Source organism: Rhipicephalus sanguineus, chromosome 2 (assembly GCF_013339695.2).
Source record: "Rhipicephalus sanguineus isolate Rsan-2018 chromosome 2, BIME_Rsan_1.4, whole genome shotgun sequence".
NCBI classification, from domain to species: domain Eukaryota; kingdom Metazoa; phylum Arthropoda; class Arachnida; order Ixodida; family Ixodidae; genus Rhipicephalus; species Rhipicephalus sanguineus.
The window spans coordinates 143,918,214-143,945,248 of NC_051177.1; the positions used below are offsets into that span (position 1 = coordinate 143,918,214).

Here is a 27,035-nt window from a genome sequence, read left to right on the forward strand (position 1 = left end):
GCAAGACGCAATTTTCACGTTTAAGATGTGTGCGTTCCTGTTATCATCCTACGCTTTCGGTGTTTATGAGAGGTACAATACGTAACATCGTACGTGACAGGGACGAAAAAAAAAAGCGCCATCAGCAAGTAATACGTACCGAACAAAAAGAGCTGGGGATGTGAAGGTCACGGAGGCACTTTACAGCCACTTCAGATGTGGAATGGTGCGATGGACGCTTTGAAAGCGGACTTTTCATTATATTCTAGAGGCGGAACGCATTCCTTATCAGTTCTGGTACTGTCTGCACAGCGACTGTGTCGAGCGGAGGAACCAAGCGCGAGAAAGGTGATATGAGGTAGTAGACATATACTCGAACACAAAATGGGATTCTACATTCATTCATGGGCCTTGGTTGCTTGCGAAGTTTAACCCGCTTAACCACTCACGGGTTTTCGAGGCGCTAATCCGAAGGGGAGGCTTTTGCTTTGCCTCGCTCTGTACGCTGTGAGCACCGAGGCCCGCAGTAAAATCAGTTGCCTTTTTCTTTTATTTTCCGTTCACATTGAGGAACCGAAAGTCACGTATCGAGACCGTGCACACCGTCGCAAAACGACCCCAAACGAGACAAAACAAGTGGCAACATTCGCTGACTCAAGCGGGTCCAACATTTCAATAGTCTCAACAGAGCTTCCGGCAGCCACCACTCGGCGGCGCCACGGTACCTGGAAGTTGCGAATAATGCAATGTCGGCTTGTCGCTGGCTCGTGGTAGGCAGCAAAGTATGGCCCTACAGAGGACCACGTTTGGTCGCCCGAACATTGGGTGCCGACTCTTTCCCTATCATTTGCCGACCGTTGGCTCAACGTCTTCGGCCAACTAATAACCAGCGTAATTTGTTGCCGATCAGGGCCCCACTTTGGGCAGCCATTGGTCGGCCGACAATGGCGGTTGCCGAGCGCTGCCCAGTTGTTTACCAACCATCGGCCATCAGCCAATTCAGTTGGGTCGGCAGTGCATTTTTGGAGGGTCACGCCTATTTAGCAGAGCCCAAAGGACCCTGGTGGCGCCCAGGAAGCCTTCTGTGAAAATGAATCTATGCTCTGCTAGCGTGCCTTGATAGCCGAACGGCTATCCAGGCATCGTAACCACTCGAGTGGTTACGCTGCTCGCCTTCGGAGCGAGGGTACGCGGGTTCGCATTCCGCCTCGTCAAAAATCTTTTTTCGCCAAATTTTCTTCCCCTTTTCTGTCTTTCTATCTCTCTGTTTTGGGAGTGAAGTAGAAGATGAAGAGGACAAATAAGAAGAGGAGGACGTAGATAGCGCGTGCCAGTTTATGATGATGATAGTTTTCTGTGGACGGAATGCAACCAACGGCTGACATAAACAGCTCCGCTGTTAAATGGCACGCGCTGGTCGCACTGAGAAAAGACGTCTGAGGCGGCTTTGCTCCATGTGACGCATCATGTGGCGCAGCGAGAACAGTTAGCGGCAATGCACCAACGTCACGGCGCATGCCAGTTTGTGTGTCTGGCAACAAATGCTTTTTCAGCCGAGTCGAGCTGTAGTCGCAACCACAGCCAGAACGCTTTTGAGAGATGGCGGAGTTAGTAGGAGTCGGCTCGAACGCTGCTGCGTTTCTACGTTATCTGCTTGGAGCGCTTTGTTGGGGCACGAGACTGAGTGAACTGCTTTTAATGTGGATACAGGAATTTGGAACCTGATGTGATACCCAGATCGAAGTTGCGGATTCAGAAAAGCGTCGTTTTTGCCGGCCTCGGCATGCGTCCTCTGGCAACGAAAACGAATCGTCCTAGATGAGCCTGACAGCCAGCCAAGCGTCTACCACCAGCACAGCGTCTTCAAAGCTCTCGCATTTTGCAGCGTGTGTAAATGTGACATTTGTGCTTGCCCAGAAGAGCGCCCTTTTTGGTATTGTGCTGCCGATACTAGATGTTTCATATTTGTGGTAGTGTACGTACCTTCTCTAATGTTGCTATTGCACTGTGGCATAGACCTTAGTGAATGTCACTAAACTGTGTGAACCAAATATGAAAGCCAGTTCCACCCCCAGTACGAACTGCAGAGCATTGATTTGCCTGCGTTTCCCCTGTGTTTATCTGCTCTTTTCTGTTCTTGCGTTTATCTGCACTTAATGTTTTATGCTTTATGGGATGTTTTATATCATTTCCTGTTCTTGTGATTATTTGATTTGTTTTGCGATTATCTATATTCTGTTCAGTGGTCTCCTTCCTACTGTTTTTCTACCGTTTGCTGCTCCGAGCGCGGTGCTTCTAATTCCCGGCGCTGGCGTTTCGCTGCCTCGGACAGACGAATTGGCCCTTCGCCCTTCGGAGACGCTGGCGTTCACGGGGAGCGCACGATGGCGTTCCAAACGTGCAGCCTGCTTTGCTTATGTGTATCAAAAGTGGAACCTGCTTGATGCCATTGTGAGACAGGGTTATCCCTTCTGAGTTATCCCTTAAACTCAGAAGTGATAACGTGGGCAAAGGGAACACTTTAGGTATGTTGGCACATGTACGACGTTAAAAGTTTCTGTGCTTGTGTTATGCAACTGGTCATAACACAAATTCCTTTCTTCTAATCTGCATCCCACGCATAATTTTTGTTCAAAAAATATATAGAATGTCATTCAAATCTTGCCAAACGCATGGGCTATCGTGCTTGGCTGTAGTGGCAGTGCGCAGTAACACTACACACTGCCTCCACTCACTTACCGATTTTTTCACAACTTAAATGACGTTCCTTCTACAAATAAGAGTGTATATTTCCACAGGCATGTGCAGGGTCCCCATTAGAGGGGGGAGGGGGCATCGTTTTAATCTTGTGCCGTCCCCCTCCCGTTGGTCAAGCCCAGAAGACGTGCTTCACAACGGATGAAAAAAAAAATGAAACAAGCAGTGATGCCCTTCTCACAGTTGCCTGCCTCTAATCCCTGGCTTCCCGGAAGTAAACAGTCCTTGGAGTGTAACATTAGGGCCTGCACCCACCATTATCGTCAAAAATCTGCGTGGCCTGCTCTTTAAACATGACTGGACAGGTCTAACTTAGTAAACTGATGTAGAATTAACATACAGGAAAGCCAAGGAAAGTATAGGGGATTGTACTTGTAGTAATTGTGATGTAAATCTGAAAAAAGTAAAGTGGACAAAAAGATGACTTGCTGTCTTGGCTCTGATAGCTCTAATTAATGTTGTGTCTAGCAAAGAAAAACAATCCCTTAAATTCCCCTTCTTTCGTTCATTAGTAAACTTATGGGGCACCCCCCTCCCCATTTATGTGATCAACGGGGGCGAGTTATGTTTTATGTCAAATTATGTTTCGAGACGTAACCTAAACATAACAGCTGAACATGAATGTATAAATTCCAATGTTTTTGAAAGCAAAATGACATTGATAATTTATGTATTCTGCTCTCCCCGTGTACAAAACCATATGTACTGTGTCTTCTGGAAAGCTGAGAATGTAGAACAACCACTTTGGAAAGGAAATTGTCCCATTGTATTTTCAAACCATAAAAACACCTCTGTTTCAAAGCTTCTCTCCCATGAGCTAAAAATGTGTGCAAATGTGGGATTTGCTTTCTCATAGCTTCATACTGTTCACCTTTCAAACAATTGCTGGTTATTGTACAATATTATAGCACCATCACTTACACTTCACTAACACCACACTCATCATGACAAATACAAGTGCACAAACAAACAAAAGTTTTGCACTACACACTGAAAAAACCTTCATTCCTCATCTATGCAAAGTGACGTTTGGCCTTGGCTGTTATTGAAGAACTGTACCATTGCCATGGTACTCATCTTAGACAAATGAACACAGCTATTGATAATCACTCCCGCTGCTACTCTTCAGTAATCCAACAGGGGTGAGTTAAGGTTAAATTCTCAAAATATTCACAATCAATAATCTTAAAACATAGCCATAGTAGAAATGCATACCTTTTGTACTGGAGCATATGGTGCAAAAATCTGCCTTTGCCTTGCCATTCTTCAACTTCAAAGTAATGAACATGATTGACAATGTTATGTTCAGCTGTTGCAGCAAGAACATTAACATGGGCAGATTTTCCGACTATTGGTTGAATATTAAGGTTGTCCCTTTGTACTTTAAAAATACTGTCATGGTACAGTTAGCCAAGCGGGCTCACAAGAATGCAAGAAAATCAACACAATGGAGGTGTGGATTTGCCACGTTGCGTTTAGTTGTAGATGCTGCTGTAAATATATATTTCACCTCATCCCTTCCTCATTACTGTATTTACACGAATCTAGGCCGGCCCAAATTCTAAGCTGACCCCTGAAATTTGCAAGGCCAGAAAAAAAAAACTTAAATCATTGTACTCGAATGTAAGCCGACGCCCCCCGCTTTTGCACATCGTTTTTTCGAAAAAAACATCACCTCAGATTCGACTAAATACGGTATGTCTTGCTGGACGTTTTGAGTGTCAATCCGCATGCGTTTTTCCTTTCAATCACAACGCCACTTCCACTTGAGCATCCAGTTGTGGTCCCCTAACAGGGTGGCACAGTGGTTCTCCTTACCATTTACTCAGTTACTTGGGTGTCCCTCAACACCTCCAGTGATCTGTGTGCTCCGGTTCTGGTTCTCCTTGCCACAGGCTGTTGCAGTATTAACAGCATAATAGCAGCATGAGATAGCAACTTGCTATTATTCATTGCCATATGATTCTCAGTATCCAGCTCCCGTACAGGGACAAAGTTGATCTTCATAAGAGAAAGAACTTTCATAACATTCTTCTTGTCACCACAAAAGGATGACAGTAACCCTGTTGAATGAAAGCGTTTACCCTGTTCTCATGAAACTTCATGTGAAAATACAAAATACCACATTTGCACGATTATAATGCGACCACGATTGTAACATGAGAGGTGACTTTTCACTGTGTCCGGGAAGAAAAAATAGTTATTTCGGTATGCGATTGGAAGCGTTTACCTTGTTCTCTCGAGAGCATCTCTTTAAACTTGATGTGCAATTACAAAATACCGCATTTACTTGATTGTACGCAACCACTATTGTAACATGAGGGGTGACTTTTCATTGCGTCCGGGAAGAAAAAATAGTTATTTCAGTATTCGATTGGAAGCGTTTACCCTGTTCTCATAAGAGAATCTCTTTAAACTTGATGTGCAATTACAAAAGACCGCATTTAGTCGATTGTAACACGGCCACTATTGTAACATGAGGGGTGACCTTTCATTGCGTCCGGGAGGAAATAGTAGTTATTTCAGTATTTGACTGCAATGCAATGGTCAACTTTAGGTAGCAAAAATCTGGAAAAAATCTTGCGTTACATTCAAGTCAATACGGTATGCTGTGTTCTCTCTTTAATCTCTCGGATGTATAGTACTCAGCGACTGAACCATGATACTCGGTGTGTAGCAGCTGGTGGTGAGGATGACTGTAAGGGCAAGAGCGTCCGCGACACATGATTGTATTCGGTAGACAGCTGTTCAGTATGTGGCGCCTTAAGGTGCTGGCGGAGGGCTGCTCACGTGCTGCGCCGCGCAGTGTGGCTGGGGCTGGCAAGCACGCGCTACGAAGGATTGCATCTTCTATGCTTGGAACAGCAAAATGAGTCACTGTGAGATGGCTCTATATTGGAATATGTAGATGAACAATTCTACAGCAGCAGCTTACCACTGAGCTTTGCAGTGTGTTCTAGGTTTTAGGCATGCATCTCATTTCAGGAGATAGCTTTGTAAAAGGTGCAATGTTAAGGCAACTATGATATGCACAGAAATATTAGCTGAGATTTTACGCACTAAATGTATGAAAACAAATAAGCACCATTAAAGCACAAAATATAGTTGTGATGACATAGCTCGCTCAAAAATGGAACACAATCCAGTACTGCATTGCATATTGTAACAATACTTGTAGACCTGATTTTGCTTGTTGTGTTCACTGTCAGTAATATTTTGTTTTCCACTTTCTCCCCCTAGGTGTATGTCGCTAAACATAAAAGACTCTGCTGTTACTGCTTGATGGAGAACATTATATTGTGAACCCTTGTTTTCTTATTTAACATGTGATGTTACTTTTTCTTAATGACTGGATCTTGTAATTATCTTACATTTTTGCTACCGATATCCTCAGCACATTGCTTTGATATGTTGACGTTTTTGTTCTCTCAAGGTCCTACTATATAGTCATGGTATATACTAGAACCATGAGCGATAAAATTGTTGGTCACTTAATGTGTGCCTCTGCTTACTCACCAGGATTTCCATGCCTAATGTTGCAGCTTGCACCATTTTGGCGAAGGGAGAGGCAATGCTACGTGTTTGCTCAAAATAATAATAGTCATAATTTTCAAAACTTCACAGATCGTTGCCACATGTTAGTGTGCTAAGCATAATTCCCAAGAGTGAAGTCAAATGCTAACCAATAATGCTTAAAGGGATATTAAGCAAAACTTTTGCGGCCGAGATTTTCAGCACATTTGAAAGCTTGGGTACTGAAACCACTTGGCGCAACCTTGTTTCCAGGCAGAAACTAGCCAAAAATAATGAATTTTGTAGGCTTTTCACAAACTGCCACATCTAGCAGCTGCGTCGTCCGCCTCTTTGTTACGGTGGTTATGGTGCTCAGCTGCTGACACTAAAGTCGTGGGTTCGATTCTAGCCACCGCAGTCGCATTTCAATGGAGCCGAAATGCTAGAGCCCAGTGTACTGTACAATGTCAATGCGTGTTAAGGAACACCAAATGGTCATAATTTCCGCATTCTGGTTTCACAAGATAGCTGTGTAAGAGGTGTGACGTTGGACAACTACGATATGTGCAGAAGTATTGCCTACCGGAGACTTATGCACTAAATGCTATGAAACCAAATAGTGACCACCAAACAAAAACCTGGTTGTGATGACATAGCTAGCCCAGAAATCCCAATCGAATACTGCATTTCATTGAGTCGCAATGCTCGCAGGCCTGCTGATTTTGCTTGTGGTTCTGTGCATTCTTAATAATATTTTCTTCTATTTCTCTTCCTAGGTTCAAGACACGAAACATCTAGGGAGTCTGAGGTCACTTTTTGGATACAGAACATTAAGTTGTGAACTCCTGTTGTCTGCAGTTTTTTTATATCTGAGGTCATTTTTTGTTAATGGCTGCAGTTTGTAATTATCTTGCATCTTTGGAACCTATTCTGTCAGTGGTCTGCTTGCTGCACAAATTAATTTTTTCTGGTATGCTCATGCATTTTTTCTTTCACATCTGCAGTATATTCAATTCTAGGAGCCTCTGTGTTATTAGTCTTGTCTGTGTGATTCTAGAGCACAGAGTTTAGGTATTGCACTTGAAGGTTTAGATATTACGATTTTTATTTATTTTTTGTACAACTGCTTTAAAGAAAAACACGTTGCTGAAAAATCTTCTTTGATTTTGCTAGGTCTTTTTAAAATGACAGCAGCATTTTGGGCTAGTTGGTGATCCCTGACATCAAAGAAATTGCACGACGAAAACAGAGACAGAAGAAGACAATTACAAGCACAGCGCAATGCAATTGGCTGTGTTTGTACTTTTCTTCTCTCTGTGTTTTCATCACGCAATTTCTTTGATGTCTTTTTTAGATCTTGTATTTCTTGAAACACGTAAGAATAGAATCCAAATTGCATGTTTCTTCCTCCTCTGTATCTGTATATTTATTTGTGCTCTTATTTGACACATGGTGGTCCTAGGAATGTTTTTTTTTTTTTTTCAAGGAAGGAATCTGCACTGTGTGTACAAAATTTAGGTAACACTCTGTTTGCCCATTTCTTGCCTGTTTTGCTATGCAGTGTTTTTTTTCTTAACATGAAATCATTTGTGTGTGACTATGTTGCGTTGAACTGCCTTTCGCTGTCGCCTTGTATTTAGGGGATGCAGCTTGGTCAAGCTGTCTGTAACAGCTTTTTCTGCAGCTCCCCTGTCGTATTTCTTGAGGCAGAAATAAAGTTGTTATTATTATTATTATTATTATTATTATTATTATTATTATTATTATATTATTATTATTATTATTATTATTATTGTTAATGAAGTTGTTGATTGTGATACGTGGCGAGACTTGTGGCTCACTATGAAGGACATGGACGAAGAAAGTGAAGACAGGAAGATATGCTTTGTTTTGTGTGCTTATTCTTTTTCATCACTTTGATGTATTTGGTGCGCTTTCTAATAGGCATCTCCTTGCTCTTTTAGCATTAGCGCTGGATAGATAATAGGAAGTTTTTCTTGTGTTGTTCTACTCTATGCTGTTGAGAGTATTTATTTATTCATGCATCCTAAAGTGCCAATTAACATGCATTCTGGTATAATATGATTTTTAGGGCATACTTATATGCATAATGAGATGTCAAAAATATTACGTACCGTTGCACAACAGCGGAGGACTAGATATGTCAAATCTATTTTCTTGGTAACACAGTGATGTGATCGGCAGACACCACTTTGGTGCAGCTTCTAGAGCCGCTGAAATCTCACTTTGGAGCAGGAAATCAGCCTTTTGGAGCAGTTGTCAGCCTTTTGGAGCAGTTGTCTGTCACAGATTTATGAACACAATTTTTAAAGTCACTAAGCGGGAATAGTTTTACCATGTCTAACGAAATAACTGCATGTGCACACGAATGTGCGAATTTTATACAATATCATTAAAGGTGAAATTAACTCACAGGTCCTCGCTTTCCTGTGGATAGCCCTAAGTTTATATGTATCCGTGACATCAGGCTGCCTGACATTTCTTCGCGATACACTTCTCATTTGTTATTCAGTGCGGCTTTCTCTGATGCTTCAAGCTGCGTAAATTTTTCTTGAATATTCTTTTTACAACCGAAAATAATTACTGCGATGACGTGTGTGCTTTCAATGTAACATTGGCGTTAGAGCTGTGTGGTGAAGTATACACTGTCGCCCTTTATGGACAGACTTGTTAGGCGTATGGTTCTTCAACGGTTAATAATATAGAAGGTTTAATAAATAAGTGGTATATTGTGTCCTAATTCCAATGTCGCGCTGAAAGAAATTTGCGAGAATGAAAGTCTTCGCATTTTATTTACACATGTTCTTTAACTGGTGCTTTTGCCTAAGTCGAGAAGCAGCACCGATACACTGGGATAGTGTGTCACCGTGCTTTCCCAGCAAAATTCCACAGGCCACTGCAGCGGCTGCAATTGCTGATAAATCCCGACTGTTGTATGGTATTAAAACTTAAGTGCCCTCTTGTAATCTTTAGGAAGTCAGAACAAATAGCACCATAATATTTTTGTAACATAACGTAACTAAAGCAAAACGTTCTAAGTACATACACGTATTGCTTACACGTATTGATGCAATCAATCTTCATATAAGAGACTGGTGTCTCACAAAAACTTGTAATTTCAACAATTATTAGATATTTTCTGACTCCACAACATTCAGTAACTATGTTTACTTGACGATGGCATAATTTCACAGTACTATAGGGTAGTTGGTACTGTTTGGCAGGGTCCCCCTCCTGGCCAGAAAACTCAACATGCATAATTAATGGCTGAATTGAGTCTAGACATGCAGTATAGTTGTGTATATAAAATTCACATTTTCATCAATACAATTATTTATACTGCAAGCCTACCACAATACATGAAAACTTCAGTTCCCGCCCTCCCTGGCGTCTCTGTCTGGGTCAGTACATCAAGCTCTCATACAAACTGCTAGTTGACACGATATCGTATGCCGCAATCTATTTGCACTAAGCAGCTTCGGTGCTAAAGTCGCCATTTACAAGACACTGTGTGCATGTCCTTGCAGCTGGGCCAGACCGGCCGCAATGGGCAAAGTTGTAACACGAATTGTAGATAGGCATAACAATCTTGTAAGCTCAACCAAGAGCTAGATCGCAACTGCAAGTTACTTGCTCATTACCATTAGCTCAATCGAATAATCTGTTGAGTATGTAATTATTGGCCTAGAGAAATATTAAGACTACACGGCTGTCACCTGCCTGCTCCAATGACCACTAAAATTTACAACAGTAACTGTAGTATATATTTCGAGTGCCTGCAACCTTTCTTTTTTTTCTCCAAAAGACCGCAAAAATGGTGTCTTGGCAGACGCTCGGCACGAATCATGCGATTTCTGTCGAAATGTAGCAGCATGTAGCAAGTTTCACCTCTTGGCGCAGTTTGTCACAATTGGCGCAGCAGTCGCATCACTGGGAACAGTACCGGTCTATTTCATTTACTTGATCCTTTAGCAGCCGCATGTGTAGATACCAAGCTAATATAAACAGTGGGCCACTGTCCTTTTATGTTATACTGCTGTCAAGACTTTTCCAATCGAGTGTCAATCAGCATTAGATTCAATTCAGCTCTTTGGCATTTGATAATCATGCCTACAGTTGCTTCATTTCGATAGGAGTGGAATTCAGAAACACTTGTGTACTTGGCTTTGAGCGCACGTCAGAGAACGCTAGGTGGTTTTAAATTAATATTAATTCGCCCACCACAGCATTACTCATAATTACAGGGGTATGGTTGCCGTGTGAAACTCGAGAATTTTGATTCATTTTCTTTTTAAATGGGAAGCGGCACTTGATTAACCTGTCTTCATCGTGCAGAATTTGGGCCTCCCAGCAGTCCTGCAACAGAACATGGTGAGAAGCCACGCCAAGGAAGCGCCCACTACTGTAACTTTTGCGACTATAAGACTGAGCGCTTGTGGGATATGAAAAGGCACACCACGTCTCACACAGGAGAGCGACCGTATAAATGTCACCTATGCCCCCAGAGCTTCCCATATAGCGAGAGACTGAAGCAGCACCTGCGAACCCACACTGGTGAAAGACCATACAAATGCCACCTATGCTCCGACAGCTTCTCACGAAGGAACACGTTGACGAAACACCTGCGCATTCACTCAGGTGAGCGGCCATACAAATGTGACATATGCCTCAAGAGCTTCTCGCAGAAGCCAACACTGGAGTGCCACATGTACATCCATACAGGCGAGCGCCCATATCAATGCCACGTGTGCCGCAAGAGCTTCAAAAAAAAGAGCACACTTAACAACCACATGCACATCCATACGGGCGAGCGGCCGTATCAATGTCCTTCATGCGCCGAGGCATTTGTGCAGAGAGTGCACCTGACAAGACACCTCCAGCGGCATGAATGCGAGTGAGGATATCAATGAAAGTTCTGCTGTTCAAACTTTCCGTGAAGACTGGTTGTTCCAGAACACTGTGGCAGTGCCGAGTTATTTATGTAGGATCACATAAAAGCTGTGGGTCTAGTTGTGATAGCTCGGCCTCATTATTGTGAGCAGAGCATTGTTATGCACGCAGTTAAATGTCACATCATTATTTTTATAGCGCTTGATTGCCATGCTTTTCATTCACCATTTCATTATTCAGCATGTAATAAACTCTCTGAAAATGTGTATTTGCCTCAGCTCTGCTTTGTCAACTCAATATTCTTTGTGCGTTCACTTGAACACACATGTAAACATGGCTCCATTATACCACTTAGGAGGCTATCAGCTTTGCACACATATATCATGTAGTATTTATTTGTTAAGTTATTTTCAATACTGCCACTCTCAGCTGGCACCGTGGCAGATACTGTACATGGGCAAAACAAAGTGATACAGCATGTGAATGATCCAAGAAAGACAAAACTCAAAATTTGGTTGGAAATGAAAAACTTGTATTCTTACAGATAGACGAAAGAAAGAACAAGAAATAACACAGCGTAAAGATGCACGTCTGCTCTTTACAGGATCTTCCGAGCGTCTGCTTAAACATGCGGTCCGTCCCCTCCTGTTGACGTAACCGTACACCACTTTCATAAGCACAACACAAACGGAGCAATGCACTGCTGTTCTGTGAACGCCGCGGTGGGGTGCGGTCTCACAATCTCAGACTTGATGCCGGCAGACGAGGAGTTGGTTTCGCTTTCTTAGAAAAGCATCTGGACTGCGCACGTAACGTTCAACAAGTGCAGTACAAATACAAATCAAAACAAAACAGAAATAGAACACAACATGTTACAGGTGTTATTGGGTCATTGAGAATTCAAACACAGCATCCAAGATGTAAGTAAGCATTAAAACGGGAAGATAACTTGCAAGAAGAAAAAATGGCGACATTTTCAATACATGCTCACAAAATATTGACATCGTAATGCAAATTGAACCTTGTACAATAAGTAGCATGTAATGGGAAGTATACCTAGTAATAAAACTAACAACAACAACAAGCAAAAATCGTGACTCAAGAAAAGAACAGAAAAATACTTTCAGTATGGCATCGTGCCTTACCTCCCCCTTATATGAGAATACTGCTCACTGCTCATAAAAAAAATGAAGCACAAAAACCGAAGCACTATTAGAATGTGTATATGTCACGCACTTGGAAATGAAAAGCGCAGTTTAAAATCTTGCACACTGTGGACACTGAAATGAACACAAGAAAGGTAATGAGACATGTCCATATGCAGTATTGCAATCAATTACATACGTGAAAAATACACAGTAAAGCTGACAAATGAAAGTTCAAGAACGAGGCAATGTGTGGTTGCATGACGCATGACCTTCACCTACTATACCTGTAAACACTAGAGCACTAGGTATTGTGATAAAGAATTGGGTGAGTGCAACAAATTAACAGAACGGGAATATTGTTTAAAAATCAGTACATGAAACAATGACGTACTAGTATAGGTTATGCCTAGTTCCTAACATTGCGCTGAATGCAGGTAATGTGTCGGCGTTACTAACACTTGGATTTAATTTGTTCCATTTGCATATTGTTGGTGGAAAAAACGATTTCCCAAGCACGTCACTGTTTGAGGAATATTGTTTCAGTGTGCTTGTGCTTATGACAAGTAGGGCGCGAATGTGAAAGTACGACATGCTTAGACACATCTACCTTGTAGTAGCCATGCAGCAGCTGGTACAAGAAGTTTAGCTGCTCCTATTTTTCCCAGGTAGTTAGTGTATCAATGCCAGATGGTTTGTGGGAGAGCCTGTGCGTTTGAACTTGTTATGTACAAATCTTATGGCTTTGCGCTCTACTGCCTTTAATTTATGAATACTGGCATAGTCCCTCATACTGGTTTGCGAATAAGGAAACCGAAATATGTTAGCATATTCTGATACAGGTCTTATGAATGTGGTGTATGCCAAGAGTTTTTCGAGCACAGGTGGAATCCTCAGATGCCTTTTTGGATAGAAACGTTTGCGCTGTGTGGCCGCAATGACATTAAAAATGTGTATACCCCATCTGAGGCCACACGTTAATGTTATACTTAAGTAGTTACACTGCACAACATTAGTTAGTGGTGAACAGTCATGGGCACAGTACCAGGAAAGAGTAACAGTGTTACAATTACCTAAGCCAAAAAAGTAACTAGGTTACAGTTACAGAGTTCCCAAAAGTAACCTGTTACAGTTACTGTGAAAAAATGTCGTTACTTTTACATTGCTGTATAAAATAAGAAATAGATCACAAAACGAATGATACAATTTATGTAATAAAAACACACGCAAGCATGCAGGTAGTCAGAATTGCACATGGTAAAACCCTAGACAATAGAAACCTAAATGGGGGCCCAACACGAGCAATAGTTGTGTACGCCTCATTTTGTTGCATCTGTAAATGTCCTAATATACTAGAAGTGGAAAACTTGCTTTATGCACTGGAACGACGGCAGTATCTCGGACGTTTATAAATTGTACCCAGAAATGCATGTGAAGTGGAACGAGGAGTGCATCACGAGTGAAGACGACGTCCATTGTGTCTATTCCCTATATTCAAGGTGTACCAGACCCTCTTTGAAGAGCTTTGCATTCGCTGGGCATACAAACCACTTTTAAGCCCCATTATTCCTTGGGATATGTGTTCACGAAACCCAAAAACTGCACACCTGTGGATGGTCAGAGCAGGGTCATCTACAAGAGTGATGTGGGGATTGCGACGAGATTTACATCGGCGAAATGGGCAGGAAAGGATAAACGAGGCCTAAAGAGCACAAACGGGATGTTGCTAAAGCAACCCATGCAAGACATTCTAAGACATGGCTTGTTGAACACTGCTGGACAGCAGCACATAGCTTTGACACCTAGACAGTGGGATGATGCTGGCTCGTGAACAAAAATGGGGGGGGGGGGGGGGGGAGAAAACTCCTGGAATCGTGGTCGATTCGCCGTGATGCATTGGCTTGCAACAACCTGAGGATGCCACCTGCATAGGAGGCTTAATGTCTATGTCATTTTGTTGCTAAAAGTTGGAGTAAACCTTTTAGACTCAGTTCCAAAGGCGTTTTAAAAAATTGCTTCACTAGTTCACGGTATATATATGTGGCTCTCAGCCATTTCGCACCCTGCTGCTTTCTAGCCGCCTGTCAAACACAATTAGCTCGGGGCCTCAGACGAAGGTGACTGCAAACTTGTCGTCTTAATGCTCCATCGGTACATCAAGAACAGCTAGAAGATCAAGTGACAAAAAGGATATATATGCTGAACAAAAAATGTACGAGACCTTAGCAAGTTGTTCAGTTGCAACATGATTGATTTACATGTAGTTTACAAGTAAACTTGAAGTTGCATTAAAGACCAACCTCTGACCTCGGTCTTCTGCAGGAGAGATAATCCTCTTAGCGACCTCCTCTCGTAAACCGCGAGGGGAGCCCTATTGTGGAAAGTTGTAAGGTGGAGAGAATATGGCAAAGAAGAAAGTTCGAAAAGGTGGAAAGCGTTTAACGTAGGCCTTTAATGAGTGCTGCTGTTGAATAATTGTTTATAAAAACAAAAGTAACTGTAACGGTATTTCCAGTTACAGTTACTGGGTAAAAAAGTAACAGTGTTAGCTTATGTTGTGAGGCGCCGCTGCCTTCAGATGCCTGTTTCCAAGATACGGCCAATACGGCCAGAAGTCAAGCCGAGACCTGTCACGATTCGCACCTTGTGACATTTTCCACGGCAGTGCACGAATCTGCGGGCGCGGATAACGGAGGCGCAGCAACGGTGACTGTGAATGAGCTCGACGTAGTGGCGTGCTTGTGGATTCTGCAGTGTATTTAGTGTTTCTATGGTCTAGATGGTGCCATATGCGATTGCGTTAGCATTAGCGAGAATGCCTTCCGCTGTACTAAAAGACGACCAATTGGCATGCAGCGTGTTCTGTCTTAGCGTTAGCATTGAGATGCACGCTAATGCTAACGTAAGCGTTTTCCGCTATACTGAAACTCCCTAATACCATGCATGCCGGCAGCAAAACTGTGCTACATGGCCAGCACATCCACATGAGAAACAGATGGGCCGGTTGTGCCGGGTGTGCCACGGGTTGAAAATAGGGGCCGGTAATCGAGCGAAATATTGCTGAGCAGGGCGAAGGGGCTGCGATGGCGGACAATAGTCTCTTGGAGTATAATTCGCAGCTGTGGGTAAAGGTGAAAGAAAGGTGGTCGTAGGCATGTATGGCACAGTCGCGAAGGGTGGCCTTGGCTTGGCGACGGCGGCAGCATAAGTAAGCGGAACTGTCACGGGAGTCGGTTGTTGAGCAAATTATAGAATGTCTGCCACTTGCTCTTGTATGACTTGACAGATCTCAGGAATTGAGAGCGACTCGGACGCTTGGGCATGCTGGCAGGAGAGAAAGTTGGCGTGCGACTTCTTCTCGAACAAACTGCTTGAGTTGGTCGAGGAACAATGGGGCGGAAGGAACAGCACAGGAACTGTTGATAAGGGCTGAAAGCGCGCCATGTCATATGAGATCTCAGCGTGTAGAAAGTCGTTGCTTGCGCAGCTCTTTGTAGCTCTTGCAAAGAGTGATTACTTCGGTAACCGTCTGAGGGTTCTTCACCAAGAACATTTGGAAGGCGTCGTCCTCTATGCCTTTTGATGATGCTCTTTATCTTCTTGCCTTCGGTCATGTGAGTGTTAATGTGCCAGCAAAGGTCAACTACATTTTCAATTTAACTGGTGAAGTTTTCACCTTTCTGTTGCACATGGGTTCACAGCTGCTGCTCTGCATGAAGCTTGCGGACAGCAGGGCGACTGGATACATCTTGGAGTCTAGCTCTGAGTACCGTCCATGTAGGAAACTGTTTCATGGTTGTGGAGTCAGATATTGGCGACTCCAGAGAGGTAGAAACTGACATAGCTGAGCTTATCGGCATCATTCCATCTTTTAGCTACACTAACTTTGTCGCACAACAACCAATTGTCGACGTCTTGATCTTCAGCTCCACTGAAGATGGGAGGATCTCGTTGGCATGCCGTACCTCAACAGATGACAGCAAGCGATGCCTGGGGAAGGCTGCTCAGCCCAGCGTTCTCAGGCATGACGGGCACGGGAGGGAGCGTCCGGTTTCGGAGTTCCAGGTCTGGAAATACCCCGCACCTCAAGAGGCATTCTAGGTAACCAAGTTCTGAGATGGTAGAGCCCAGCAGTGAGAAGTTACGCACAGGACAGCACCGGAACAAAGGTCTATGCCCAAGCCATTGCCCTCTTCTTCCTAAGTCACATCCCCACTGCCCATCGCTCTCCAGTAGAATATATGTGTGTGTGTGTGTATATATATATATATATATATATATATATATATATATATATATATATATATATATATATATATAAAAGAAAGTCAGTGAAAAACATCACATTTATTCTGAGCTTTCGACAGGGGACCGCAGCCTTTATAAAAGATAATATTTTTACATTGGGACGTTAAACCCCAACAATTAAAAAAATTATTACGTGTGTGGTTCGAGAAAAAAGAAACACGAACAAGTGACACAGATAAGAACGCGATTACCACGCTAATAGGGGAGATCCATACACTTCGGGATGAAATGGGAATGTGGAGACGGACGCCGGATGTAAATGCACAGCGCATGTTTCTTTGTTCAGCGTGTTATCTCGTAGAAGCGTGGGGAAAGTCAAGTGCTTGCCCACCCGTGTGCCTGAGGGGATGGGGTTCGGTGTGGCTATTGAAGTCGACCGCTTACCTCGGAGGCCTTGCAGGCGCTGGCGGCAATCATCAAGGACCACCCGCAATGTCAAGGATGCAGCTCTCTGTCCGCCGCGGTGGTATAGCGGTTACGGTGCTCGGCTGCTGACCCAAAGCTCGCAGGTTCGATCCCGGCCGCGGCGGTCGCATTTCGATGGATGTGAAATGGTAGAGGCCCGTGTACATAGATTTAGGTCACGTTAAAGAACAACAGATGGTCGAAATTTCCGGAGCCCTCCACTACGGCGTCTCTCATAATCATATCGTGGTTTTGGGACATCAAACCCCAGATATTAGTCCACAACATTGAGAACAGATGCAGGATAGGCGGAATGCGTGAGTACATGAGACATTCTTTCAACCAATGAGCCCTTATACACACACACACACACACACCTGACAGTCACCTTGTGCACTACAAACAATTTTTTGCTTTGTAATTAATACATTTGTTAATTAGGATTATTTAACTAAATTGCCAAATATTGACTTTAGGCGAGAAATGCAACTTGCAAAGTTCGAGAGCATCTTCAGAAACCCCCATTGCATTACTTTCCATAAAGAAAGTCTCACGTATACCATTTTTTTTCCAAACTGTAAAGAAAGCCCGTGAAGTACAAAAAGAACCACGTGACTAGCACATTCGCGCTGCAGCCTACGTGCCGCTCTCAGCCATGGTTTGAGCGAACGAAATCAGCTGCAGCCGCGACTTGCCGGCTCCGCTGCAGCGGTAGGCCGATAAATTAACGGTAGTGTCTTGGGCCGCGCTCACTACAACTTGCACCGTCACGCGCGCCAACTAGCTGACGCGGACCAAGAAACCACCACCATGGAAAACAACACATAGAAATTCACACAGAAAACAACCGATGTTTGAGCGAACTCCAAAAGCCTACAAGGTTACCATCTGTACACGGAGGAAGGAGCACGCATGCAGATTCACACGTACGGGAATCGTAATAACAGGAATGATATGACGAAAATAATATTAACGAAGGAAATATGTGGCTTCCGACAGCCATACCCACACTACAGAAATGAAAGGAATATATATGCATATATATAGAGAGAGGGAGATTTCTTTCTATTTCTCGCTCCTTATATATCTTTTTCTTCCTTCCCTTTATTTCTTTCTTTATATGCACTATGTTTTACTCTCTCCCTTCCTCCTTTCCCTCACCCTCGCATATCTCCTCCTTACCGCCACTTCCCTTTCCCACATACTGCAGACCTTTCGACAGGAGAGAAGAAACACCTCCTTTCTGGACTGTGGCACGGGAGTAAAGCTGACGTCAGAGCCTCGGCAGTGCATTTTTGGCGGGTCACGCCTATTTAGCACAGCGCAAAGAGTACCCTGGCGGCGCCCAGGGAACCTTCTGTGAAAAAATGTCTATATACATACGTATCTATATATGTCATGCCACGTAGTTATGCTCTGCTAGCATGCCTTCATATCCGATCGGTTATCCAGGCATCGTAACCACTCGAGTGGTTACGACGATCGCCCTCGGAGAGCGTGGGTATGCAGGTTCACATCCCGCCTCATTAAGACTCTTTTGTAGCGTTAGCTACACTTGCCTAGCCGGAGCCGATTTTGCGTGGAGCGTCATGAGCCGTGCTGCGCATGTGCGAGGATCAGTGATGTCACACGGCTGGGTCAGGCTGGGTATCACCGGAACTGGCATCACGCGCTCTCCGACACCGCCGCGCGCGGCTCGACGCTGCTGGTCTGCGCGTTCGGGAGGAGTGGCGTCGTAGGCGCGGCAGACAGGCTGGCGCCGGCGCGCGCGCAGACCCCGCAGACTCCGCCACCGCCGCGCGCGGCTCGCCGCTGCTAGTCTGCGCCGCATTCGAGAGGAGTGACGTCATACATACAGTGACGTTGGCGCGCGCGCAGCTGTTCGCCTTCGCTGTGCAGTCGCTGTCTGACGCTGCGCTGGGGCCGCTTGATAGCTCCTCTGACTGGCGTTTGCAGGTGGGTAACGCCATGGAGAAGGAGAGCGCAAATGCTGCTCGACGGCCGGCGCAGAAGAGCCGAGAAGCTTATCTCATCGGATCCCGAAGTAGTTGCCTGTACGAAGAATGAACAGAAGAAGGCTAATAATCCTAGACAATCTGGAAAGTTAAGAATTATCAGCTGAACCTTTGCTAACGCTGGCATAACCGAGCTAAGCCACTACAATTTTTTTTTTCGCTAATAATTTATCCCCTTCTCTGTCTTCTCTCTCTGTTTTGGGAGCTGGTGCCAGTTTATGATAATGATAGTTTTCTGTTGACGGAATACAACCAACGGCTGACGTAAACAGCTCCACTGTTAAATGGCACGCTCTGGTCGCACTGAGAAAAGACGTCGGAGGCAGCTTAGCCACAGAACACTTGCTTAGCTCCATGTGACGCAGCATGTGGCGCAGCGAGAACAGTTAGCGGCAATGCACCTACGTCACGGTGCATACCAGTTTGCTTGTCTGGCAACAAACGCTTTTCCAGCCGAGCCGAGCTGTAGCCGCAACCACAGCCAGCAATGCTTTTGAGAGATCGAGCAGGCTCGAACGTTCTGTGGTTCTACTAGTTCTACTTGGAGCGCGTTGTTGAAGCACGAGACTGAGTGAACTGCTTTTCATGTGGATACAGCAATTTGGAACCTGATGTGATGCCCAGATCGAAGCTGCGAGCCCGGAAAGGGTCGCTTGTGCGGCCCTCAGCATGCGTCCATTGGTAACGAAAACGAATCGTCCCAGATGAGCATGACAGACAGCCATGCGTCTACCACCTGCACAACGCCTTCAAAGCTCTCGCATTTTGTAGCGTGTGTAAATGTGACATTTGTGCTTGTCCAGCAGAGCGCCCTTTTTGGTAATGTACTGCCGGTACTAGATGTTTCCATATTTATGATAGGGTACCTTCTCTAATGTTGCTACTCCACTTGAGTGATGCTATTCGCACGACGGAGTGCACTCCCGCCGGAAATGGCTGGGTGCACTAGAGTTGCTGTATATGCTACCTTTAGGTAGCAGAGTTGCGCATCTGTTTTCCAAACGCCGCTAGCAACTATGCATTGCGGAGAAGCTGACGCTCGGGCCAATTTTTGTATTTCTCGACGCCACCGCTGCAGCTCACTCAATTAACACTAGTCATCGACAGCCAATGTTTATGGCCGGCCTTCGACACGCCAGACATGTTTATCGGCGACGCGGTAGGCATGTCTCCTGCAAAAATGGAGTGCGACTTCACCGCATAGCTGTGGTTGCTAGCCGGATCTATGCGCTACTCTGCTACCTAAAGGTAGCATATACAGTTACTCTAGGGTGCACTAGAGTCACTAGAAAAAGTTCAGAGTATCGCATCTGTTTTCCGCGCGCCGCCGCCGACGCGATTGGCTTACTCGCATCACGTGACCTCTCGCCGCCATATCCCTTCCAAGCGCTTTGGGTGCAGGCGCGTTGAATGCAGAGCGCGGCCGGACATTTAGCAGTACCACGGTCCCTACAAGTACTTCGTCGCTGTTTTAAACGCGTCATGCAGATGCCAGAATCGCTCACCAGTAACCGAACGTTGCTCGTGAGCTACTCTGGGAATTTCGTATATTTTTGCATTCCGTGTGGAAAACATTAACGTCAAAGAGCGTCGTTGTACGTGGCTGCATAGTTGGCCGCGGAATGAATTCGCCTCCCTCGAAGAACACTCCTTTCTGTGCTGAACTACACAAACTCTGCTGGAAAAGCTCTCATGCAAAAGGATACTTCACCTTTTCTGTTCGCTATGTTCAGCGATGTTGAAAACTACATACTACATACCTTTCTATTTGCTCGGCTGTATATATATCTCGATCTGTTGAACAGATTGTGCATGCATTTCGAGTTATAAGCGTGTCGCGCACGAGAGCGAAATCGAAGACTTATTAAAATAATAACTGTTTACTGTATACCTTGAAGACAATCGTCGCATGATCATTTGCCACTGCGCAAAACTGAAGCGTGGAACTCTGTTGATAAAGTTGGTACAAGGTAATGTTATTAAGCGTACTTTATTTAAAAAAAAAAATGTTGATAATGCTGCATTGCGCCGAGCGTACCCTTACAATACTGTTTAGTGGGTGAGAAATGGTCACAGCAAAAAAAAAAAAAAAATCGGCTTCCACGCATTGAGGGAATCGATTTCATGCGAGCCCCAGATCTATATACATACTGTGTTGCAGTAGCATGCGCGTTAAAAGGTTTCGGGATGTGCTATTTCTGATCAAAATAACATAAAGCACTGCGCCGAGAAAGTTTTAACAAGAGTGCATTACGAAAAAAAAAAGTTGAAATTAAAAGCAGTGCAGAAGCCGAACCCCAGCTGTTTACGCACTGGCAACGCAAAAAAAAAACTTTGTCGGAACACAGCAAAATATTTGCAAATGCACTGCAACGTTGGGAATATTAAGAAGACACAAAATAGGAAATTAAACAATTGAGTAGTGAAATCAATCATTTTCGATGGCCTATTTTGTACCTGTCTGTTAGGAAATGACAACGTATTCGCAAAATAAGATGCACCTTACCTACCGCACGCCGATTAGCCAGTGCGTTCGGCTGCTGGCGTTCCGAACCGAGACAAATACCTCACGCACAACTTCCACTTACCGTACATACACTACTTCTATTACCGATAACACCCAGCTGAACAGCAAGCATGGTGCGCAAGTAAGGTATGCGTCAGCGATCAGTCGAAGGACGCAATGCTGAATGTTCGCGATGTTCGATAATGTTGTGGAATTCGCTATGAAGTGAACCTGAACACCGACTGCAAAGCTTTCGCAAACAGTCAACATTCACCAAGTGTCGAAGTAAATGGCATCTCGCACGGTCATTACGCTGATGCAACTATACAGCTCTGGACCTTGCGAACACACCCGGCCGTGAAACGAAAAGAGACCTATGAAGCCACGAAGAGAGTTCGCGAGCACATGGCAACATTCGCCACACGTTTCATTAGCTACACCGCTTACCGAGCACTCGATTCATGACTGTCGATGACTCGAAATCACTTCTGATATCCTTTTGAAGAAACACACACACATATATTGAAGTTACGCCACCGTAACACGGCATCGAGGCGAAAAGATCGGTCACTTCTCAACACACGCTACCAACGCGCTGGACGGTCCGGAAGGGAAATGGCCGCCGCCGCCCAATGTTGCCCGCGTGCAGCCTACCTTTGCGGTACTCTGAAATTTTCGAGTGACTCTAGGGTGCACGACGATGCGGCGCCATCTGTGAAGAGAGAGTCGTAACGGTGTCGGCTTGAAGCAGTGTGCGTTATTTTAGTGGTTGTATATGTGCACTGCATGTGTGATCGACATAACAGATTTTATTCAAATTATGTAGTCGAGAGAACGTCATCTTCTGCTTGATGTGAGCCCGAAACAAGTGCGTTAAAACTTTTCCACGTGGTTGTTACCTGCAAAGTCAATCCAAACAAAGACATGCAATTATACGGCGTGTTAAATATGCTGTATCGAATAACATTAGTAAGGGAATGTGGAATTGGGTTTATTCTGGATTTTCTTAGTGCAGATGTCGCTACACCAAAGGCGTTAGGTCTTTTGCAACAGTCGCAGTTCACTCATGACGGCCAGCACAAACAAGACAAGAGAGCACGCGACACAGGTTCAACTGGTAGACAGCGCCTGTGTCGTGTATTTTCTTGTCTTGTTTGTGCTGGCCGTCATGAGTATGTTCCAAGTAGCACAATTTGCTACGATGTTTCACAGTGTAACAGTTCAACTAACGTCTTCACGAACCCAACCTCTGGCACGGACTTTTTTTAAAGAATAACAGTTCAATTACTGCCTTAATGAACTACGTACGCGTTGACAACAGCTAAGCCAACACCAATCCCTAGATCTAGGGATCTACTTGAGCCAGCATCATTCCCTTGAAAGAATGTCGTCGTGCACCCAGCCATTCCCGGCGGGAGTGCACTCTGTCGTGCGCATAGCATCACTGATTGCACTGTGGCATAGACCTTAGTGAATGTCCCTAAACTGTGTGAACAAAATATGAAAGCCAGTTCCACCCCCATTACAATCTGCAGAGCATTGATTAGCCTGCGTTTTCCGTGTGTTTGTCTGCTCTTTTCTGTTCTTTCCTTGCGTTTATCTGCACTTTATGTTTTATGTTTATGCGATGTTTTATATCGTTTTCTGTTCTTGTGACTCTCTGATTTGTTTTGCGATTATCTATATTCTGTTTTATGGTATCCTTTCTACTGTTTTTCTATCGTTTGCTGCTCCAAGTGTGGTGCGTCTAATTCTCGGCACTGGTGTTTCACTGCCTCGGACAGACGAATTGGCCCTTCGCCCTTCGGAGACGCTGGCGTTCACGGGAGAGCGCACGATGGCGTTCGGAACGTGCAGCCTGCTTGGCTTATGTGTATCAAAAGTGGAACCTGCTTGATGCCATTGTGAGACAGGGCAGTGCCTCTATTTTTTTGTGCCTGGGCGAAGGAGCGGAGCGCAATGGGAACCGACTGTCGGCGTTAGTGCGGTGTTTAGCCGCCGGGCGCAGCCACCGTAGTAGACAAGCTGTCGCGTCGTCGCTCACGGAAACGAATGCCGTGGCTGCATTCGAAGCTGCTGTATGGTTCAGTTTTCGGCTGTATTCACGTTGTTTAAAGTATAATGAAAACTTGTAAACTGGAATCATGAAGCACTTGTCGTTCTGGGCAACCAGCCAATTTTGAAGGCACGTGTCTTTCGCGGCTATTTGATCGAGACGCTCGCGCATCGTCTGCTAGCCCTATACCAGAGAGCGCATGCCAGTGATGCGCGGAAAATTGTTTTGTCACCGTTACGTTCGCTTGACTGAGAGTCGGTTTCTGACTGTCTGAAAATAGATTTTCGAAAGCAGCATTTGTCAAGAGCTTATACTGAAAGGTTGGACGCTTAAAATTCCCCGATGCGTGCTACCATCTACTGGTGTAGTACACTATATGCAAGCCTGGAGTTCATGCGCTAAATAGCATGAAATGTCACTAGACTGCTTCCAGGGATATACGTGATCGCCCGTTCCCTTCGTAAAGCTTTTGAGAATTACATTTGTTGCCACCGGGAGAAAGCAACAAATGATGCCAGAAAAAGAGGAGCTATGCCAAGTGATTCTACCATTTGAGAGCTTAAGCCAGTTAAATCGTGGTGGTACGAAAAACAAACAAAAACAGCTACATACAGCTACAGACCAATTATCCCACCTAATTACTGCAAGCCACCTCTACCGAAGACCAGCGGCAACTGGAATTTCATGGAACGACGGCCAAACAGTGTATTAAGGCGCAAGCCTTAGATGCCTCATCAAACGCGAAAATTGACCGTCGCCGGCGTCAGCACGAGTGATGCAAAAAATAATTACATGATGACGTCATCATATGACGTCATAGATCATAATATTTTGACATCATGACGTCACCTCACGTGACGTCGTCATATTACATCTTCGCTTGGTCAAAATGGGCCGATCACGGAGGCAGTGCATGACTCCGCTGATGTGCAGAAAGCTTGCACTGCCTCTGATCCTTGCGGCTGTAAGAAAACCACGTTAGGCGCAGAAATATCTCGCAGGGAGGCAGGGAATGTTCAATACATTGACTGGAAGAAAAAGAAGGAGATTGCTTTCGCCCTTCAGTCGTCTTAGATGAATGTATAAAGTACTCTGTGAGATTGTTTTTTCTTTATCAATAAAGGGAAATAAAAAAAACATCATGATTTCTTTCAGTTCCATTTGCAGAGTTGAACACAACAGTATGACATACTAAGGCACTGGGAATGTTGCAATAGCCTTAAATAGAAAATAAAACGTGAATACTATCAAACTCGAGTGCAAGTATCAAACCGGCAGCACGGACTAGCCGACTGCCTGCGGAATACGCACAGCAGGGATGGAAAGACACTCAAACATGCGGCATCTGCATTCTTTGCTGTTTCGCATTTATTTTCAAGTGGTTATAGCCTGGATGATTGACGAAAAGACGACATCATCTATGACACAAAAAAAGCCCATCTAGCATTTTTTTATTGCCACCACGGTTAGAGCGTGATTAAAACAGCGCACCGCTATGTTCGCGTTTCTTTCCATCCCCCTGTACCTGTGAAAGCTTGCAAGAAGCACAAATGCAATTAAACTCGGATGCAAACACGACTTCGTGAGCTTCATGATACGCGCGGCCGTTCAGCGCCAGCTTCCCGTAGTCTACTTGCACAGCGCCACCACGCGGCTGCGGCGAGCGGACGCGGAGCGCGCGCGCGACGGCCCGAGGAGAGCATTCGCCCAGGCACTGAAAAATAGAGGAGGCGCTGGACAGGGTTATCCCTTCTGAGTTATCCCTTAAACTCAGAAGTGATAACGTGGGCAAAGGGAACACTTTAGGTACGTTGGAACAAGAACGACGTTAAAAGGTTCTGTGTTTGTGTTATGCAACTGGTTATAACAGAAATTCCTTTCTTCTAATCTGCATCCCACGCATAATTTTTGTTCAAGAAATATATAGAATGTCATTCGAATCTTGCCAAACGCATGGGCTATCGTGCTTGGCTGTAGTGGCAGTGCGCAGTAACACTACACACTGCTTCCACTCACTTACCGATTTTTTCACAACTTGAATGGCGTTCCTTCTACAAATATGAGTGTATATTTCCACAGGCATGTGCAGGGTCCCCATTAGAGGGGGGAGGGGGCATCGTTTTAATCTTGTGCCGTCCCCCTCGCGTTGGTCAAGCCCAGAAGGCGTGCTTCACAACGGATGAAAAAAAAAAAAGAAACAAGCAGTGATGCGCTTCTCACAACTGCCTGCCTCTAATCCCTGGCTTCCCGGAAGTAAACAGTCCTTGAAGTGTAACATCAGGGCCTGCACCCACCATTATCATCAAAAACCTGCTTGGCCATAACCCTGCTCTTTTAAACAATGGCCGGACAGGTCTAACTTGGTAAACGTATGGGGCAGACCTTGCAGCCCCCCATTTTATGTGATTAATGGGGGCGAGTTGTTTTATATCCAATTATGCTTCAAGACATAACCTAAACATAATAGCCGAACATGAATGTATAAATTCCAATGTTGAAAGCAAAATGACACTGATAATTTATGTATTCTGCTCTTCCCCGTGTACAAAACCATATGTACTGTGTCTTCTGGAAAGCTGAGAATGTAGAACAACCACTTTGGAAAGGAAATTGTCCCATTGTACTTCCCAACCATAAAAACACCTCTGTTTCAAAGCTTCTCTCCCATGAGCTAAAAATGTGTGCAAATGTGCGAGTTGCTTTCTCATAGCTTCATACTATTCACCTTTCAAACAATTGCTGGTTATTGTACAATATTATAGCACCATCACTTACTGCACTTCACTAACACCACACTCATCATGACAAATACAAGTGCACAAACAAACAAAAGTTTTGCACTATGCACTGAAAAAACCTTCATTCCTCATCTATGCAAAGTGATGATTGGCCTTAGCTATTATCGAAGAACTGAACCATTGCCACAGTACTCATCTTAGACAAATGAACACAGGTATTCCTAATCGCTCCCGCTGTTACTCTTCAATAGGCCGACAGGGGACAGTTAAGGTTCAGATCAATATATTAACAATCAATAATCTGGGAACATAGTCATAGTAGACGTGCATACCCTTTGTACTGAAGCACACGGTGCAGAAATCTGCCATGCCTCGTCATTCCTATGAACATAATTGACCATGTTATTATGTTCAGCTGTAGCAGCAAGAACATTAACCTGGGCAGATTTTCCTACTATCGTTTGAATATTAAGGTTGTCCCTTTGTACTTTAGGAATACTGTCATGGTACAGTTAGCCAAGCGGGCTCACAAGAATGCAAGAAAATGAACACAGTGGAGGTGTGGATTTGCCACGTTGCGTTTAGTTGTAGATGCTACTGTAAATATATATATATATTTAACCCCAACCCTTCCTCATTATGTTTTGCTGGACGTTTTGAATGTAAATCCGTGTGCATTTTTCCTTTCAATCACAACACCAC

The 27,035-nt window shown here is 44.4% G+C and overlaps 1 protein-coding gene across 1 annotated transcript in view; it reads left to right on the forward strand.

The window, feature by feature from the left end:
• The first annotated feature begins 1,579 nt into the window (after positions 1 to 1,579).
• LOC119383756 (zinc finger protein OZF-like) overlaps positions 1,580 to 27,035 on the forward strand; it is a 31,466-nt gene continuing 6,010 nt past the window's right edge. Inside the window, exons 1-2 of the mRNA XM_037652056.2 lie at positions 1,580 to 1,912; positions 10,606 to 11,160. Coding sequence (XP_037507984.2) covers positions 1,798 to 1,912; positions 10,606 to 11,160 — 670 coding nt within the window. The 5' untranslated portion in view covers positions 1,580 to 1,797. The remainder of the gene's footprint in view (positions 1,913 to 10,605; positions 11,161 to 27,035) is intronic.